At 43.3% G+C, this 18102-nt stretch overlaps 1 protein-coding gene across 1 annotated transcript in view; it reads left to right on the top strand.

Annotated features, from left to right (window-relative positions):
* Nucleotides 1-1107, top strand: part of GRK5 (G protein-coupled receptor kinase 5) — a 232529-nt gene extending 231422 nt beyond the window's left edge. Inside the window, exon 17 of the mRNA XM_030570339.1 lies at nt 202-1107. Coding sequence (XP_030426199.1) covers nt 202-297 — 96 coding nt within the window. The 3' untranslated portion in view covers nt 298-1107. The remainder of the gene's footprint in view (nt 1-201) is intronic.
* The last annotated feature ends 16995 nt before the right edge of the window (nt 1108-18102 follow it).

Below are 18102 nucleotides of genomic sequence, written 5' to 3' on the forward strand. Positions count from 1 at the left end.
TGAAGGAGAGGACAAAAAGTAATCACCAGTTAAACTTCAAAATCTCCCTTTGCCTGATGAACAGTTGTTCCACATGTGACAGAATTCCTAGATACTGAATAATTGAAATGCTGTGTTACATCAGAATGATGTATGTTGGACAAACATTGGGAAAACTCACTGGCCAATCTGTGAAAACTAAAGAGATTATCACATTTCTAGGATCAAAGGACTTCAAAAGGGAATCCCAGGCCTTCTGGAAATCAAATGGCCCCCAAGGATCCATCACTACCAGGAAAGAAGAAACATGTCAGATAGTGCCTGGATTATAAATGTATTGTCCATTCTTGTCATTCCACAGCTGTTCTGTGTGTTTATTAACCAGTCCATGTGAGTTATATTGTATGTGTTGAGTGCAATCGCCTTTGATTGCACTTTTAAATACTGGACACTAGTCTAAAAGACTCAACTTTTTGCCTTTACTTTGAAGGTGGAGGATGTAAAAACTTCATTTTGCATTTCCAAGCAATGTAGATAGATCTAAAAATTTCATGAACCATCTTGTATCTGCCCATATCTGACTAATGATTAAATTGTAAAACTGCAGAGTTTCATATTAAGACTAGTCTTTTCACCTGCTTTGAAAATTAAAATTCACATTTGGTATTAACACACACACAGTATTCTTCTGATCTAATTTGAAAAGCGTATCCAGAAGTAAATGGTTTTAAGCACTGCTAATACTGAGGTCTCTGTAAGAGGAACAGACACTTCTAAAGAAATGTTAAAGTTGTCTTTCATAATTCAGTGAACAAATCAGTTTTGTAATAAATTAAAGCAAATGTTCTCAATTAGAAGAACTAGTGGCTGTTGGCACTGTACACACACACAAAATCATCCTAGTATCCAAAGGGTTTTTTGTTGTTGTTTTATTACAAGGAGATTCTAACATTGTTTTATGAAACTAGTTTCATTTTGAGGTTGTTACTGAAGATAATGGCTTTTGTGTTCTATGGCTGCTTGAATTCTTCGTACATAATGTCTAATAATGTCACAGTGCTGCTGTATCTAGATCAAAAAACCACTGTTTTGTTTTGGTTTTATTTGGGGATTTTTTTAGAAAAATAAAATCTTTAATTTAAATACATTAAAATTACTCATTCTGATCCATTTTTCCTCTTTTTTTTAATTGGACATAAGCCCATATTGCGCCAGATAATGCTTCAGCTGAAGTCCATGGGAGTGTTACCATTGCTTTCAATGGGAGAAGGGTCGAGTTCAGACATTGCTGGGACATCTGCTGCCTTTATATGTTTTATTATCATATTTTTCTGTCACATCACCTCTCCAGCCAATAGATCTACCATAGGTCAGAATCTTAGGCCTTGTCTACACTGAGGTTATTAGCCATGGGCAGCTGCATCAGTGTGACCATGCAGCACTGATTGAACCATGATTTGCACTAGTTCAAGTGACCCCAGGGTGTAAACCAGGACTTGAACAAGTGGGGCATGTCTATACTAGAGGTTTGCACTGGTATGGAAAGGCCAGTGTTGCTACCCAGTGACTAACAACTCCTCAGTCATGCTCGTATTCACAAAGCCTCCAAACAATTACCGTGACATGGCCAGCGTGTAACAAGGCAGGAGACTAGATTCAGAGACTTTAAAGAAGGCATCATGCCAGTCATCAGGAGCTTGTCTTCACTGCAGTATTAGCTCAGGGTATCAACACTTGAGTTGACTCCGCTTGAGAAGCTTATGCATCAGCAGCACTTAAGCACAGGCATCAGGTTAAGGCCAAATCTCAAGCTATCCCTCCAGCTACACTGCAGTGAAGAAAAGTCTGCCCTCCAAATGAATCTCCCTCCGGATGGAACCAGGATTCTTAAATCAGATCAGAAGCCAGGAATTCTTAAATTCCCCTATCAGCTCTGCCACTGGCTCACTGTGTGGCCATGGACACGTCATTTAACCTCTGTACTCAGGGTTCACCGTATTTGTGAGATGGGCATGATGCTATTCACATATCTCATAGGAATATTGTGAGAATTAATGTGCTTTGGAGCTGCAAAGAGTTGTGTGAGTGCTTATTATTTTATATTATTAAGCACCCTGAAAAGCTGTTACCTTGACAACCTTTGCTGCAAGTTCCTTTTCAAGAGAATTTTCTGGACTTGATTGTACTCTCACTTTCTGATTTACTCTTTTGTAAGTGAGAAAAGATTCAGACCCTCTTGTGCTGATTCACCACCACTTACACCTTGTGTAGTCAATTGCAACTGTCCCAACTGACTGCAAAGTGGGTGGAACATGCTATCAAAATGGTCTGCAATTAATATCAGCTTTGCACTGGTGTAACCTACACAAGGCGGAAAAACTGGCCCTTTATTGTCTACTGCGAAGATGATGAAAACTGACCTCATTCTCCCCACAGTACATCTCATACCCACTTTCTGAGGTGAAATAAAAACTACCAGATGCTCTATGGTACTAAAATCTTTAAAAGGAATAGGATCATGGAATAGGGCGATCAGACAGCAAGTGTGAAAAATCGGGACAGGGTAGGGGGTAATAGGAGCCTATATAAGAAAAAGACCCCAAAATCGGGACTGTCCCTGTAAAATCGGGACATCTGGTCACCCTGTCGTGGAACAAGATCCCACATTAAATTGCATGACTGGCCAAAGATACAAAGGATGGTGATTGCATTAGAAAATGAAGGGACATTCTGATTTGCTTCATGAAATTTCACATGCTCACAAAGAGAGCTGGCCAGATTTGTTTCCCATGATACCCACTTCCTTTTCATAGAATATTGGGGTTGGAAGGGACCACAGGAGGTCATCTAGTCCAACCCCCTGCTCAAAGCAGCCCCAATCCCCAGACAGATTTTTGCCCCAGATCCCTAAATGGCCCCCTCAAGGTAGGCCAATGCTCAAACCACTGAGCTATCCCTTCTGATGTGCACTGCAATGCAAACTCCCAGCAAACACCACTGCTGCAACCCCACAAGCTTAGGGGACCTTAAAATGGGCATGGTCATTCTGAGAGGAGGGGACAGTGTGGGTGATGAAGGGGCTCACAGAGAAAAACTTTATTTAAACTTCATCATGATGTGTTTTTATGAGACCTACAAATCTCTGGCCTTGCTTAAATGTCCATTGCTTGAGGAGGGACTGTTTGTAGGCAGAAAAATCAAAATACACTTCATTGGCATGCACCTAAAGTGGAACTTTGCATTCAGCTGCAACTTTAAGTAAACTTTGCAAACAAGTTGCCACCCAGCAGAGTGATTTTTTTCTTGTATTTTCCAACTTCTTTTCTTAAAAAAATTGTACAAAGGTGTAAAGAAAAACTCAGAGCCTGCTGATGGCAAACAGTGTTTGCACCAAATACCAGGAAAGAACTCAAGAGCAGTTTATCTAGCAGAGAAAAGTATAAAATGATCCAATGGCCAGATGGTGACGCTGGACTGGAAATAAGGCATATGAACAGTCAGAACAGTTAACCATTAAAACAATTTACCAGGAGGCATGGCGGAGTCTCCATCACAGACAAATTTTTAATCAAGATTGGAAGCTTTTTTAAAAAAACGCCCTGCTCTAGGACAGATTTTGGAGAAGTTCTGTGGCCTGTGTTGTACAAGAGGTCTCACTAGATTATCACAGTGGTCCCTTCTGGCCTTGGAGCCTATGAAACTGGGTAAAAGTAGCAGCGTTGTCAACCTGCCAAGCTCAGCAAAATGTAAGGTGCTCATCTGTGTAAATTCAGGTCCTGCAGATTTACACTGACACTGACCTGCTCACATACATTCAACCAATTTTCCTGCAATTACAAAAAGTTTAGCAATCATGTGTCATTTGATCTTTTCAGTAAATTCCTTGGGTTGTTTTATGTTTTCCCTCTGTTAACCTTTCCTGGAACTTTCCTAATATACTAGGCAACTTTCTTTACCTGAAAAACTCGAAAGAGAAATGCCACAAGTCTTAGCTTGAAAGCATTAAATAGGCTATAGATGGTAAAGTAAGCATACAGAATTGATCCAGTCCTCAAAATAACAGTGCTTCCTTGCAAATTATGGGGGTTTTTAAAACTTTTTTAGTCTTTGACCTTTGCAGAATTTCTGCTTTTTAATTCAAGCAAAACACTAGGAAATTACATTTCAAATTCAAGAGAAGTCGTGGTACTCAGTGCCTGCTGCAAAGGTATGCTAGTGTTCAGCTCACTCGATGAGTCATTCAGTGAGAGAAATGGCCAATAAATTTAGAACAAAGAAAAGGAAATATCTCTTCAACACATATGTAGTCACTGGTGCAGGTGGCCCTTGAGCGAACTACTGGATTTTAAGAAGGAGATAGGCAAATAGTTTCCCCATGTGTAAAATGAGGATGATGATAGTGCACTGCTTTGTAAAGCACTTTGAGATCTATTGATGAAGAGTACAATAAAGACCTGCATATTATAGACAGGACTGATAGTACTGTATACTATTAAGGTTGCCTGACACACCCCATATATAAGCCTGAAAATAGTGTCTAAACTTGGCCAATCGTTAACCTTTCAGGCTGAAGTTTTCCACACCAGATGCCAGTGGAGAAGGCGTGTGGTGGAGGCCCTTCCCCACCCCCAGCTGGGCATGATTTCATATTATTGCAGGGCTTCCAGTAGTCCATAACCCCTTCTCAGGGTCTTCACATCCTTTTACAAGTGGCTAGTAAAGGAACCCAGGCCCAGCCACTACACTGGGTTCCAGTCCAGCGATCCTAGGAGATGTTGCCAAGATTCACTTCACTAGATGCCTTATTGATACCTCTCTGAACGTCTTGCTATGCAGCCTTTCCCTGGGCTGTCACGTCACCCTGCAAGAGCCCACCTGTGCCTTACAAGGCTTGTCGCTACCACAAGAGGGATTGCAGAACCACCTCCTTTTGCTCCAAATGTCCTCTGTAACACCACCAAGCCCCTTCCCACCCAGGTTTCATCATTACTTGGGCCTGATTCCCCCAGCAGGTGCAGCCAGATACGCTAATTGACCTCCCTAATGCCTGTTACCCCCTTTGCTCACCTGTGAAGGTAGAAACCACATCACAAGCTGGAAATATTTCAGTCCAAAATGGCTCCGTTGTTTCTGAGATTGAGGCTACGACAAAATAATGTAATTGGTCCCATGTTAAAAAATTCTGGTGACTTTTTCTTTAAACCGTTCTAGTCCCCTCCGTGCTTCGGCACAGGGACTTTAAACTTAGCAGGAGGCAGGCTTTGTGTCAGGCATGTACTTTTTGCTTCTCCCATGAAAATCCACCTACATTTTGCCAAGTTATACGCCTTTGAACAATCATAGTTGGCACACGTGCAGCAGAGCCGCCTTTGCTTTTAATAGCTATAATGGCCAGTGTCCATCTGCATGGAGCATATTCCAGCCATCATCGCTCCTAAAGCCGCCCAGGCTGCAAATGCACCATCCTCACTGAGTGACTGAGCACGTGCCCGCTCAGGACAATGGGCACAAAGCTTTCCCTGTCATGCCTGGTCTAGAGCCCTATGCTAGCACCCCCAGTGCATGGAGGAGGAGAGCTCAGTCAAATACAGCGGGGAGACGAGCCAGACGAAGGAAAGGAAAAGGAGCCGACTTGGAAAAAAAGGAGACTGATGAGACTGGGACTTCAGAGTCGGGGGGTACGGGGGATAAGCTGTAACCTTCTGTGCAAGGAGACTTTGAGCTGGAGGGGAGGCTGGGACTGCTTGGCAAAGAAACTGGGAGTGGGAAGTAGGCAGGGGGCCTCAGCGTGGTGTGAGGGAGCAGAGCAGCTGCTCACCAAGGCCCAGTGCCCAGAAAGCAACAAGACCGGGGCAGCAAGTCAACAGACAGGTGCGTGGCTTGGAGCGGGAAGCCTAGACTGGGGCAGGGGTCACTGGGCTATGAAAGGTGGGCTTCAGTGGGGTGGAGGGGGTGAGGTAGGTTCACTGGAGTATGAAGAGTGAGATTCATTGGGGGGGCAGGGTTTACTGGGATATGAGGGGGGTGGAACTGGGGCAGAGGCAGGGCAGGATTACTGTTTGGTGCAGCAGAATTAAGCAGCGCTTTTTGGGGGTTGGGGTGATGGCGGAAGAAGGCGAGAGAGATATGGGAGCGTGATACAGAGAGAAGAAATTGCTCCGTCCTCCTCCCCCACAATCTCTCACACCTAGAACTCTCTCACCTTTTCCCACTCCAGCGTCTCTTTCTGCTTCTGACCTAGACTGCCCCCTGTCTTTTCACTAGGCCGATTTCCCTCCTTTTTCTCCCCCATGTTATAATATGAAAATCATCAGCAAATGCTCAAATTCCAGTTGATGTACATATACGCACACTTCTGTGCAGGAGTTTTGTCAGAAGATGTAGGCTAGTCTAACTACTGATCTTTTCTCAAAGGTAAATTTTCATTTTGGTCCTGTTGTTAATTAATTCCACCAGTTCCACTTGTAAATTCACTACAACATTCAATAGATAAAAGCAAGCAGAGAAACACTGAACCAAATCAAAATTGTAGTAAGAAATTTATTGCCAGAGTCACCAAAACCAGAAATACTTACTGTAGGTCTGCAATAATTACTTTGCTTTTGGATGTGACACTTGTTCAGTGCATCATAGAAAAAGTTATTGAAGTTTTGCATAACCAAAAAACTGGACTCTTGCTGTTTTTATACAGTTAACTAATATAAACACTATGCTATAGTAACGGGGATCAGCCCAGTGTGCTGAGATCTGTGGCCAGGGACAGCGCTAGGGAAGGTCCCTGCAGCCTGATGGCCTAGGGGGGAGAGACGGACAGGAGGAAAAGGCCCACCAGCTGGGCACTGTGCATGGGTTGGCCAGGCCTCTCCTTAGGGTTTCCCTAGGAAGCCAGAACCCCCTGGAGTCCCTCCCCCACTTTCTCCTTTAGTGACAAGGGAGCACACCGGGAAGGGCAGAGCTAGTGGAGCTGCACCCTGCTGGATGCAAGGACCCTGCCCTGCCCTGCCCCTACTGGACACCATCCATGAGCAGCAATATTGCAATTGCTCTATCCAGCCCCCTTTGGCGCAGGCCTGGGCCTCCAAGCCTGTGCTCCTCCTTGGGAGCTGCGCCACTGATCTCCTGGGTCAGCAGGGAGTGGTGCAGGAGACCTAGCCTCTGCTCTCCGGTGCCAGGGACCCACCCCAGTTTGGTTAGCTCTGAGGAGCTGTCCAAGTGGGGCTGGTGCTAACAGACCCAGCAGGACATGACCCTCTTGCCAGCACTCACCCAGGTCCATGTAGAGGATATGGACAGCCCCATAGCCTGGGACACTGGATCCCTGGCCCACAGATGGGGCATGAGTCTGACTTGCAGAGGGAGGTACATGGTGGGTACATGGTTGGCCTGAGGGTCCCTGGCTCCCTCCCCCAAGGTGCTCTGTTTATCAAGGTGGCATCACTCAGGTGGTGGGGAAGGGAGGCAGAAGCAGCCCCGGTGCATGCGGCTGGGCCTGGCAGACTCCTCACTCTGGCTCATTGGCTCTTGCTGGAGCCCACCATGATGTAACATTACATCCACATCTGCACACAGGTGGGACCCTCTCCCCTGTTCCCTTCCTGTTCCTGGCACTGCCTAATGTGGGGCCTGGCCTGCTGAGCGGGACTGATAGATTGGGGAAGGGGGGCTGCTGAGCCTCTTTTAGTTCTAGCCCCCTGCCACCAGTAACTGACAGTGAAAACGTACAAGATCGAGAAAAAACACAATACAGTATAACACTTCTCTACAAACAAACATATTCAGGGTACTGATTGGTACAAGAAAGCTACGTTGATCAGAGTAGTGATGACCAATAGTAATTCTTTTTGCTTTTCACTGTTGCAGTAGTAGCCGCTATCAGCTCCAATGTCACTTCCTCCGCACAAACATTTCTAGCGGAGCATTAATAGTCATAGTCAAAATATCCAAGCAGTCACTCTTGTAGAATTCCAGGACATTCTGGGTTTCCCCCCGGTCCTCACACTCTATCACTGGTTCATTGGCTTGATTTGCCAAATTGCAGCATTCTTCAATCTCCTTCATGTGACTGGTCAGTATCACCGCACTACAGCTACTTCTATGCCTTAATCCCCAGTTGCTGATGTTGGGTTGCTCATTCTCATCAGGATATACTTTTGCCAGTCTATTAGACCTCTTAGTTTCATGGTTCCTGAGCTCCATGAGCCTCTCATTAAAGTACTCTTGCAAAGTCTTGTCATAGGAACTGCTGTTGTTTTTGTGATGACCTTTGATGAAGTAGTTTCCTGAGGAGTTGCCCATGCCATGGACCTGGATGCTGTTTTGGCCCAAAGATTTTATATTTGTAGGGTTTTCAACCCTTAGCACTGGGCTATTTCTCTTTTTTCCTAGATCTTGGAAAGCCATGCTGAAGTCCGAAGTTCTAGAATAGCTCCTGGATAACTATTTAAAACATGGGCAAATAAAATCTGAATTAAAACCTGCCTTTTGTTCAGTTTCATGCCAGCAAAAGCAATATGCATTTCAAAATGCCAGCAACATAAGTACTTGGGAACAGTCTTTTTGTGGCAGGGTCTATGTCTTCATATTTCTACGACAACTGGCACAGTGGGGCCGTGATTGTGACTGTGACCTCTGGATGCTATTGAAAAACAAATATGAAATAATATAGCACAGGTGAGCCTGATCCAAACTACCCTGAGGACTCCGAAGTTCCAAGGGTGCTTGGTTCTGGGGTTTTGGTTCAGCCTACAACAGAAATGGTGGTTTCCCTAAAGATCAGGGTTGTTTGGATCTAGGCTTTTCGGTCAGGTCCACACCTAGAACATGTCTATTTGTCTGAAGTTTGGAAGTACTGAGCATCTGTGCCTCCCGTGTGTTGTGATTTAAATGCACAATTCCCCTTTAATGGGATTTGAGCATCTAAATCTCCTAAGTGACATTGGAAATCACAGTCATTGGCTTCCTTTGAAAAGCAGGCTACTACGGATCAAAAGCTATTTATATCCATGTACACCTGTTCTACATGAATCACATTGTAGAATGGGAAAGGGTGAAGGGATTCTGAATCGTGTTGGGTTATCTTTAGTACTTTTACTTAGTCATTGTCAGCCTCTTCCCTCCCCTATCTCTCTAACAACTGGTTGACTCTTTGTAAATTAGATATTTTATAAAACAGTACAAGATATGAAAAGAATCACAAAAGATGCTTTTATTTTGTCAATTATTCTTTATCCATCGATGACATTCATTACATCCATTCCTAATTTTTTTGTATTTTTTTTAACTCTTTTCCTTCTTCTACCAATCTAGCTCCATCAGTTCTACCTTGTTCACATGTCCATAGCTTATAGCTGCTGCAGTTTTCCATGACTGCAGTAAAATGGATGCCTTGCCTAAGAGCTCTTTTTAAATTATTTTTCACAAAGTACCTTAGCTATGAATTGAGGTTTATTATAACAAGAATTATAGTTTGCACGTTGCAATTTAATTACATGAGCCAAAACTACCATGCTAATTATTATTATTTTATAGAGCCTCATAGTTGTGCATGGAGCTTTTTCTTCCTTCTCTATCATAAGTATTTCTAAGGTGCCTATCACCTTGGTAACTAAACAATTTGCTATCTGAGCTGCTGAATAGACAAACAAAGGGCCTGATCCAACCCCCGTTGACTTTAGTGGGAGTCTTTCTATTGATTTAGAGGGAACTGGATTAGGGCCAAAGAGTATTAGCTGAGATTTCATCAGCGTTTCATGTGTCATTTACTTATTTATTGTATTGCGGGTTCCCAAAGTTACTGCTCTGCAATTGCTAGCTTCCTCCATCAGCCCCAAGACATCCTAGCATGCACCAGCCCAGCATAGAGCACTAGCTCCTTTAATTGATCAAATTAGCATTTGGTTGAGCTTTTTCTGGTAAATATCTTTGCCATTTGGCTTGAACAGGGAACTTTATTTTTCTTCAGTTTCTTTATTGAGTTTTACTTTTGTGATGGAATGAACCCTGCATTCATACCCATGGACTATTGAAATAATCTTTGCACAAAATATGCCTCATAAGGTATCATTTGAAAAATAATAACTTGCTGGTCAATAATGTCATAATAAAATGTATGTAGGAACATTATATGTAAAGTTATGAATTCCACCCCACCTGGATGATGTGGGTGGCACATGTTCAGACTAATATAGCCCCATTTAGGCAAAACTGGTCAAGCAGCTGGTAACCAAAGGACAAGTTGACACCTCTAGCCAGGTGTCATCAAAGCTGATGGACCATCACCGATCAAGTGGCCACTCTTTGGCAAGAAACAGGGACAGAAACAAACAGCTCTGCATCTCAGCAAGCAACAGCATAAAACCTCTCCCGCACCAGACTCCATGCCTCTTTGCTCTCAGCTGCAAAGAACTTTATCTAGGGATCACTATTAGAACAATGAAGGAGGTGTACTTGTGGCACCTTAGAGACTAACAAATTTATTTGGGCATGAGCTTCTGTGGGCTAAAACCCACTTTATCTTAACTAGAAAACACCTCAAGTTCTTTCTCCGTTTCCATCTCTCTTTTCCACCTAAGAAGTCAAAAGAAACAGCATATGGGCTTTGGGAGCAGAGCGTGGCCTGAAATTTTGGTCAGCAATGTATTGAAAACAGGTGGTCAAAACTTCACCTCGAACCAACTCTAGTTCGTTAAGTTTAGAAAGTGTTTTATCTTTATTTTTTTTGTAACCAGTTCTGATTGTAATGCCTCATTACTTCTACTCACTTAAAAGCTCTCTCTTTATAGCTAAACAAACTTGTTTTATTCTTTAATTAAAGCTCATCCGGTGTTGTGAATTGTTTGGGTAACTGCATTTAAGGTAGCACTGTTGTTTATTGATTCCCTTAGATGTGCACAGGACCTAATAGACCTGGACTATTCAGGTGAGGACTAGATAGTTCAAAACAAGTTCTAGGGGAGAAATTCAGGACTGGGAGTGTGTTAGGGTCACTTTGCAAATAGTAACAAAGGCTACTGGACATGATAGTGTGCCTGGTGGGTTGCTGACAGGCTGTTGGAGTCACAGCTGTTGTACCTGAGTTGTGGCTATAGACAGACAGTCAGGGTGTGACCTGTTTGCTGCTATAGCTCCAAATCTGGGCTACTCACAAAGTATTGGGAGGGGCCCCAGGTTGCAGGGCAAGTGGTGACACAACTCCTCACTGGTTTGAGTTGCACGGCAGAATGCTATAGCTTTTAACCACTCTGACAGTACTAATAATGTGGCCATTATACAGGTAAAATCACCCTTTCTGTCAAGGATGACAAAGTATTTTGCAATTGTGAATTAGGCTTTGCAACATCCCTGTGGTCTAGGAACATATTATTTAAACCCATCTTACAGTGGTGCAAAAAGGGCACAGAGAGGTTAGGTGACTTGTGCAAGATTGCACAGGAAGTCAGTGTCTGAGTTGAGACCAAAATTCAAGAATCATTACATTACCCCCTGTTGTAAGGCTCTCTTTGCTGCACTTTCTGCCTCCATATGTGGCTTATTGCTCTTTGGCGTCATCCCAAAGTATGGTGATGGGTGAAGTGTATTCGGTATTATGTAATGCAAACTGAAATATAGGGGGAAATACTTGTGGTCTATGCAAGTCAGCCAGTTTTTGACAGCTAATAATTCACCATTTTTTTTCTGGAAGAGGCCAATTGAAATAATGATGCCGGCATGAATCACATTAGGTCTCAAATGAGAATGTTTAAACGCACATGACATCTTTTCCCCCATTCTGACTTTTTAAAAATGGCTAACTGGAGTATGAGATATGGGCGGGGGGAAACCTTGCAGGTTCAGCACTTCCATATCAAGATTCATCCCAGATCACAGTATAATATAAACTCCCCAGCATGTTCAAAAGCAATTGTAATAGAAACATAGCTGGCTTCTTAACAATAGGTACTGTATATTGCAAAAAGACTTGTTGCATACAGACCTTAGTGTCCTGGAAGCCGGGGTACTCTGGAATACTGGGTAAGGTGCACATGCTGATACTATTAGACCGTCTCCGTGCCATCATCCTTCGAGAGCAGCTCCTGGACAGATGGAAATGTCCTGGATCAGGTGGCTTTTCACTGAAATGTAATACTCTACAGTCTTTAACTGGACAAGATCTCAGGCATGTTCCTGTATCAGACAGTTCCATTTCAGCTTAGACGTGGTTTGTATTCTGAAATAAATTATTTCCCTAGCTTTCACCTAACTGGCAATCATTTAAAAGCACTGATAAATCCCTGACAAGCTGTAATGCTGAGCTCCAGTGAATGGCTAAAGTGAAGTGGTAGAGCATTCGAGAGGTCACAGACAAACGGTGTCTTTGGTGCTCTCAGAGCTTTGAAACCCACCCAACCGCAGATGCTGTATTTATCAGCTGAAAGCTGTCCGTGGTAGGTCAGTAAAACCAATGCAGGAGGGGTTTAGGTGTTGGGGAATTTCCAGGGATTATGAAAGCTCTGCCTTCTGGCATTAAAGTCCCCTTGCTGTCACATCATATAACCTGATGTGACTGCGGATGTGAGAGCAATTAGAGGGACTCAACAGACAGCACGCGCAAGGAGGATGCTGATGCACTTGCATGACATCACTGCAGACAGATCACTGCCTTCTGGGCTCTTTACCTCCAGATTAGCAAAACATTAAGAGCTTTTGCTAAGAGAGATGATGCAAGAATGGGAATCCTATTAACCAAGAGGTCAAGAAGTAGAGTATAAATAGTTGTAATGTAAAGTTCCTCCCAAGAAATCAAGGGCCACTGGGGCTCCTCATTAAGGGTAGACATAGATCCTAGAATTCTGATCTGAATCCAAACTTCCCCATTGTTTGTGGGGCTGGATCACTGTGCATGCATGGAGGGAAAGAATGCCAATAAATTAGCATTATTACACTAGTAGCTAGAGCCCTCAAGCAAGATGGAAGCCCATGAAGCCAGGCCCTGTCCATACTCATAGTAAGCGATAGTCCTTTCCCTGAAGCATTTACAATCTACATAGACAAAAAGCTGGAGAGGAAACAGATCTGGGATTTCAGTTTGATTAAACCCCCAACAAGGTTGCATGTTAATAGCCTCCTGTAGAACTGTGCCTATATGTGTGTGTGTGGATACATACACTGTAGCTGTGTATATGTATATGCACCTGTTCAACGCAAGGTGTTGATATTGCTCTATAATAACCCCCCCCGAAAGACCGTCTTTCTCCCATGGCACAGGCGCTAGTTGAGTTCAGCTTGCGTTTGGTAACTAAAGGCTCAGCAGTCTCCTTGGAGAGCCCTGAACAATGAAATTCAATCTCACTGTTGGTCAGAGTCCATGTCAGACCTTCCAGTCTCCACTGAATGCTTGTGGCCAGCACTTCAATGTCAGAAGTCAGTGAAGCTACATTGTTTTACACCAGCTAAGGTTTCTAGCCCTCGAGTTTTTGCTTTGGGGGAATGTGATTACCTAGCTACCTCAGGTTGGGTGTGTATTTAGGGTTGGTATCTTAAATAAGTTCATGCACTTAAGACTTGTTAAAAATGTACATTTAATATAGAGAAAAAAGATGAGATAGGTCCTCAGCTGGGGTGAATCAACATGGTCTGGTTTAGCCCAGCTGAGCGTCTGGCTCTGTATCTTTGTATGAGGCACACAGGAAATCACTGGCAAAGACTATATGAATTAATTTACATTTACAGAAGTCAGGGGGTACATACATCTACACTGTGATTAAAAGGACCAGCAGTACTGAGTCTCAGAGCTTGTGCTTACTCAGGTTCCTAGGGCTTGGGCTCTAGGGCTAAAAGCTGCAGGTAGATGTTAGGGCTCTGGTTGGAGAATGGGATTGGAGACCCGCCCCCGTGAGGGGTGTCAGAGTCGGGCTCCAGCTCAAGCCTGAACACCTGCATTGCAATTGTAGAGCCCTGCAGCCCAAGCCTGAGTCAGCTGACCTCGGCCAGCCGCGGCCAGGCAAGGGGTCTTTTATCACTGTGCAGATGTCCCCAAGATGTTCAAAGAACGTGATATAATCATGACTCATCTCTGGTGCATATCTAGTATTCTGTATTATTGTTGTGTGCTGCAAGGTGTGCCTTCATATATAAATACACTGTGACTTCATTAGAATTACAGTCGGAACCTTAAGAGTGCATTAACAAAGGCCTCCTAGCACTGAATTTCTTGGACTACTAGCCTTGCATAAGTCTCTTCTAGTTCAACTCACTTACAAAATGTGTCCTTATTTTTCTCCTTGCCTCCTCATATCTACTCTAAGCTTTGTATTTATACATTTTCAGAGCCTATGTAATTCTCTAAATATGTTCCAGCCAGACCAGGACTGACCATATCTATGTGAGTGGGCAGGAGGCTTCGTGCTGGGTCACAACAAACACATCTGAATTGCATCAGCCACTAGGGACAAGTCGAGTGAAATCTCTTTCGTGACAGAAGGTGCTTTATGCAGCAAAGGTGAAAAAAAGAGCAGCAGCAAGAGCTACTTTCACAAGTGACATGGGGAGTTGTTATTTCTCCACTGTAAAGCAGGAGCTTGTGGTACTAATGATACTGCTCACAGTTGTCATCTGTTTCACAGGAATAATTAATTGCTATACAAAATAGCGGTAGTTGACAGAGATGCTTTATGAATGGTGTCCTATTGTAAGTCTAGAGGCTTCAAAGGAGCCTCCACAAATGCAACAGTTACTGTAGACATAGAAAAGAGTTTTTCCTCTTTCCATTTCAACCTGCAGCCTGAAAGCCTTTTATCATCAAAATTCATTCCCCATCCTTCACCGAAAGCATTTGCCTGGCTGTTAGTGAGACACCAGCAGCTTTTAGCTGTAATTGCTCACTGTACTTAATGAGTATGATTGAGCCACACACACTGTGTCACTTGCATGGGGCTTACAAAAAATTACAAGTTCCCCTTTTAATCTGAGGTTCTGATTCTGCTCCCTGTAGATTAAAACCCGAGCCCACACTAACTGTTCTCCTTTAATCTCACGCTCTTTCCTGTACCATATCATTACTGCAGACAGAGGGGCCAATGTACCTCCCTCTACAGTAGCTCTCAATCCTATTTAATACAAAGTTTTCTATTATTCTTTTGTCCTCAGGTGAAAAGACACATGGATTTCTGCAATGTGTAGGCCTCATTAGTTAGTTTACTTACATTTCAACTTCTGCACTTTATTAACAAGAAAGGGTTTTTCCCCCCCCCAAACAGAGCACCATGTTCTTATTTCCTTACTTGTATGAGTTGCACTTAATTGTCAATAGCCCTACTACCAGGAATGAGGCAAGCAAGATTTGACCTGTCTCCTTATTTTTGCCTTTTAAACAGCAGTAAAAAGCAATATAAAGAAATAAACAAAACATTTCAGGTTCCCATCCCTTTAAAAGTCTGTGTTACCTCCACTATCCTTCTGATCCATAAGAACTGGATAAATTCATGTTGGAGCTTTTTGATATCACCACTCAATCAGAGAGAAGGATTGTAATAACCATGATTATAATTAATAATAAATCATACTCTGCGCTAGAGCAGTGTTATTTTACTTTTTATGGAATCACTGGATGCCAAATATGTTAATAAAAATGTTTCAGTACCAAATCTGAAACAGGTAACCATGTCACATAATTTGTATAAAAGCTAAGATTAGTGATAAGAAAAACAAACTCCAAGCAATATTTATTTAACAGACCATTGCACAGCACAGCTGTGATAAATATTTACTGGTTAGACATTTCCATACAGTATTATGAAGGTACCATTTCATTTTTTAAATGCCAGCAGTGTTAAGCTATCAAGACTAATTATTTTAGTCTAGTAGCGCAATAAACCAGGAAAAGTCTGATTTTTTTATCATTTACACCAGTGCAGCTCCCATAAATTCAGTAGAATTATGCCTGATTTACACCAGTGTAGGTGTGAGCAGAATCAGGCTCTCAGGGCACAGTAAACAGTCCATTTTTGACATGGAGGCAGATTCATGTACAAATCAAATCCAGGTAAAGTGTTTGTCACGTCACTAAATAGCATGTGCTTGGTTTATACAGCATTTTTCATCTTCAAAGCACTGGAAACAAAGGGCCGGATTAACTCCCACACATGCAAGGGGTTGTAATTTGTTAGCTGCACTAGCCAGCTCTAGGTCTGGAAAAGTAGAGATTTACCCAACTTCTGGCAGACTTTCTGCCATTTGGCTTCCACCATCAGCAACCCAGAGGTGACTCTCTCTCTCAGGTGCTTTCCTAGCCACCATTACCACAGCATCTGAGTACCTCAGCACAACCTCTAATGTATTTATCTTCCCGATAGACCTGCAAAGTAAGGGTATTTTCCTCATTTTACAGAGGGAGAACTAAGGCTCTGAGAGACTAACAGACTTGCCCAAGGTCACACAGGAAATCTGTGGCTAAAACGAGACTTGACCTGAGTTTCTTAGGACCCTGGATAGCTTCCTAATCAGTGGACCAGCCTACCACTCATCTAACCCATTAGGTAACATTTGCAACTCCCCTATTTTGAAGATCGAGAAACTGGTGTCCAGAAATGGCAAATGACTTGCCTAAAACCCACAGGGGTCTATGGCAGAGCCAGCATGAGAACATAGGGAGGAGTTCCTGGCTTCCTCTCACACCACTCTCAGCTGATGCTGTGCAGAATAAGAGACGTCTCCCTTTACAGGTTGAAGGCACCTGGGCTAGGGACTAGATTCAGAGCAGACCTACATCAAATACAGGTCAGTATTTATGTAGATAGCACACAAAATCAAGAAGACATGGCCATCCTAGGCAATGTAGGCATCACCGGTGGTCACCACCCTATTGTAGATGCAATGAATCATGCTGTAGAACTTGTCGCTAAGGCACAGGAGACAGGAAATGGTGCAAGTCTAAAAAAAGGGGCGTAAGTGAGCAATGTGTATCTAAAGCTGGATCAAGATTTAAAAACATATTTCACAAAGACAGCACACAGCACTCAGCTCTTACTGTACAGAGAGGGCCTCATGTCACCCAAGGGCAAGTGTTCCCGATAGTAGCGAGGGTAACAATGTGTGGCTACAAAGAGATTACCATACTATTCTGCCAGCATGGAAGATAGGGGGACTTGGAAATGAAGCATGACCAATGTGTTGAATTCATGTGTTGAATTCTGGGGCAACAGGGCATGGGGAGGAGAGGGAAGTATGAGGGCAACCCCTTTCTGCCTTTCCCAACCTTTTACTCATGTCTTTGGGTTTCCCGTTGCACTTTCTTTTCTGTTTCTAGCTGTTAGATTGTAAGACTGAGCAGAGCCTGCAGTCCTTTTGCCTCTTGTGCCGCACCAAGCACCTCCCTTGTGCTTAACAACTTATAGTAACAATTGCGAAAGAGTTTTTCCTTTTTCCATTTCAACATGCAGATCGTGTGTGAATCTGAGATGCTTCAATGCACCTTTTGCCCGTACATCCAACATTAATGCAGCCAGTATCCTGACTTGACATTGTCCTTGACAGCACTAGAGGGATGAGCTTCCTGTAAGACTGAACTGGTCCTGTATGCTTTCTCCAGTGTCTTAGGCTGAAACCATCAGTCACAACCACTATCTGCTTATCCCAGATGTTTGTTTCTAAAACCAGATGTTGCAATGCTGGGGTGAATTAATTCATTAGGAGTCTATAATGACAGAACCTAGTCTTGGGGAGCGTAGAGAATGGTAAGGCGGTACTGAAGCAAGGAAATCCAAATAGTTCCCAGTGTCAGGCACGATGTGACATTGAGAAAACCCCGTATATCAGGCTATCCTGCTGTTCCTAGACATTTGTGTTACAGTGCTGGGCAAGGTGACCTTTTATTAGTAGGGGTCTTTGGGGGGTGTTTTAAACTCTTTAAGTTAATTTAGTGGTTGTGACAGGCGCTGAACTGACAGTGTGGGAGAGTCAAGTCTATGTAACAACAGGAGGACACAACACTCAAAGCACACAACATTCAACACCTGGCTTAGATTTCTGCTCCTCTTTGCATGGCACACAGCAGGGAGGACAACGTTGTTGCCATATCATTCACTTTGCCATACCTGAATGTGGGCTGTGTAGTGTGACAAAACCCAGACTAATCAGCAAATATTTTCA

The sequence above is a fragment of the Gopherus evgoodei genome, chromosome 7 (assembly GCF_007399415.2).
Source record: "Gopherus evgoodei ecotype Sinaloan lineage chromosome 7, rGopEvg1_v1.p, whole genome shotgun sequence".
NCBI classification, from domain to species: domain Eukaryota; kingdom Metazoa; phylum Chordata; order Testudines; family Testudinidae; genus Gopherus; species Gopherus evgoodei.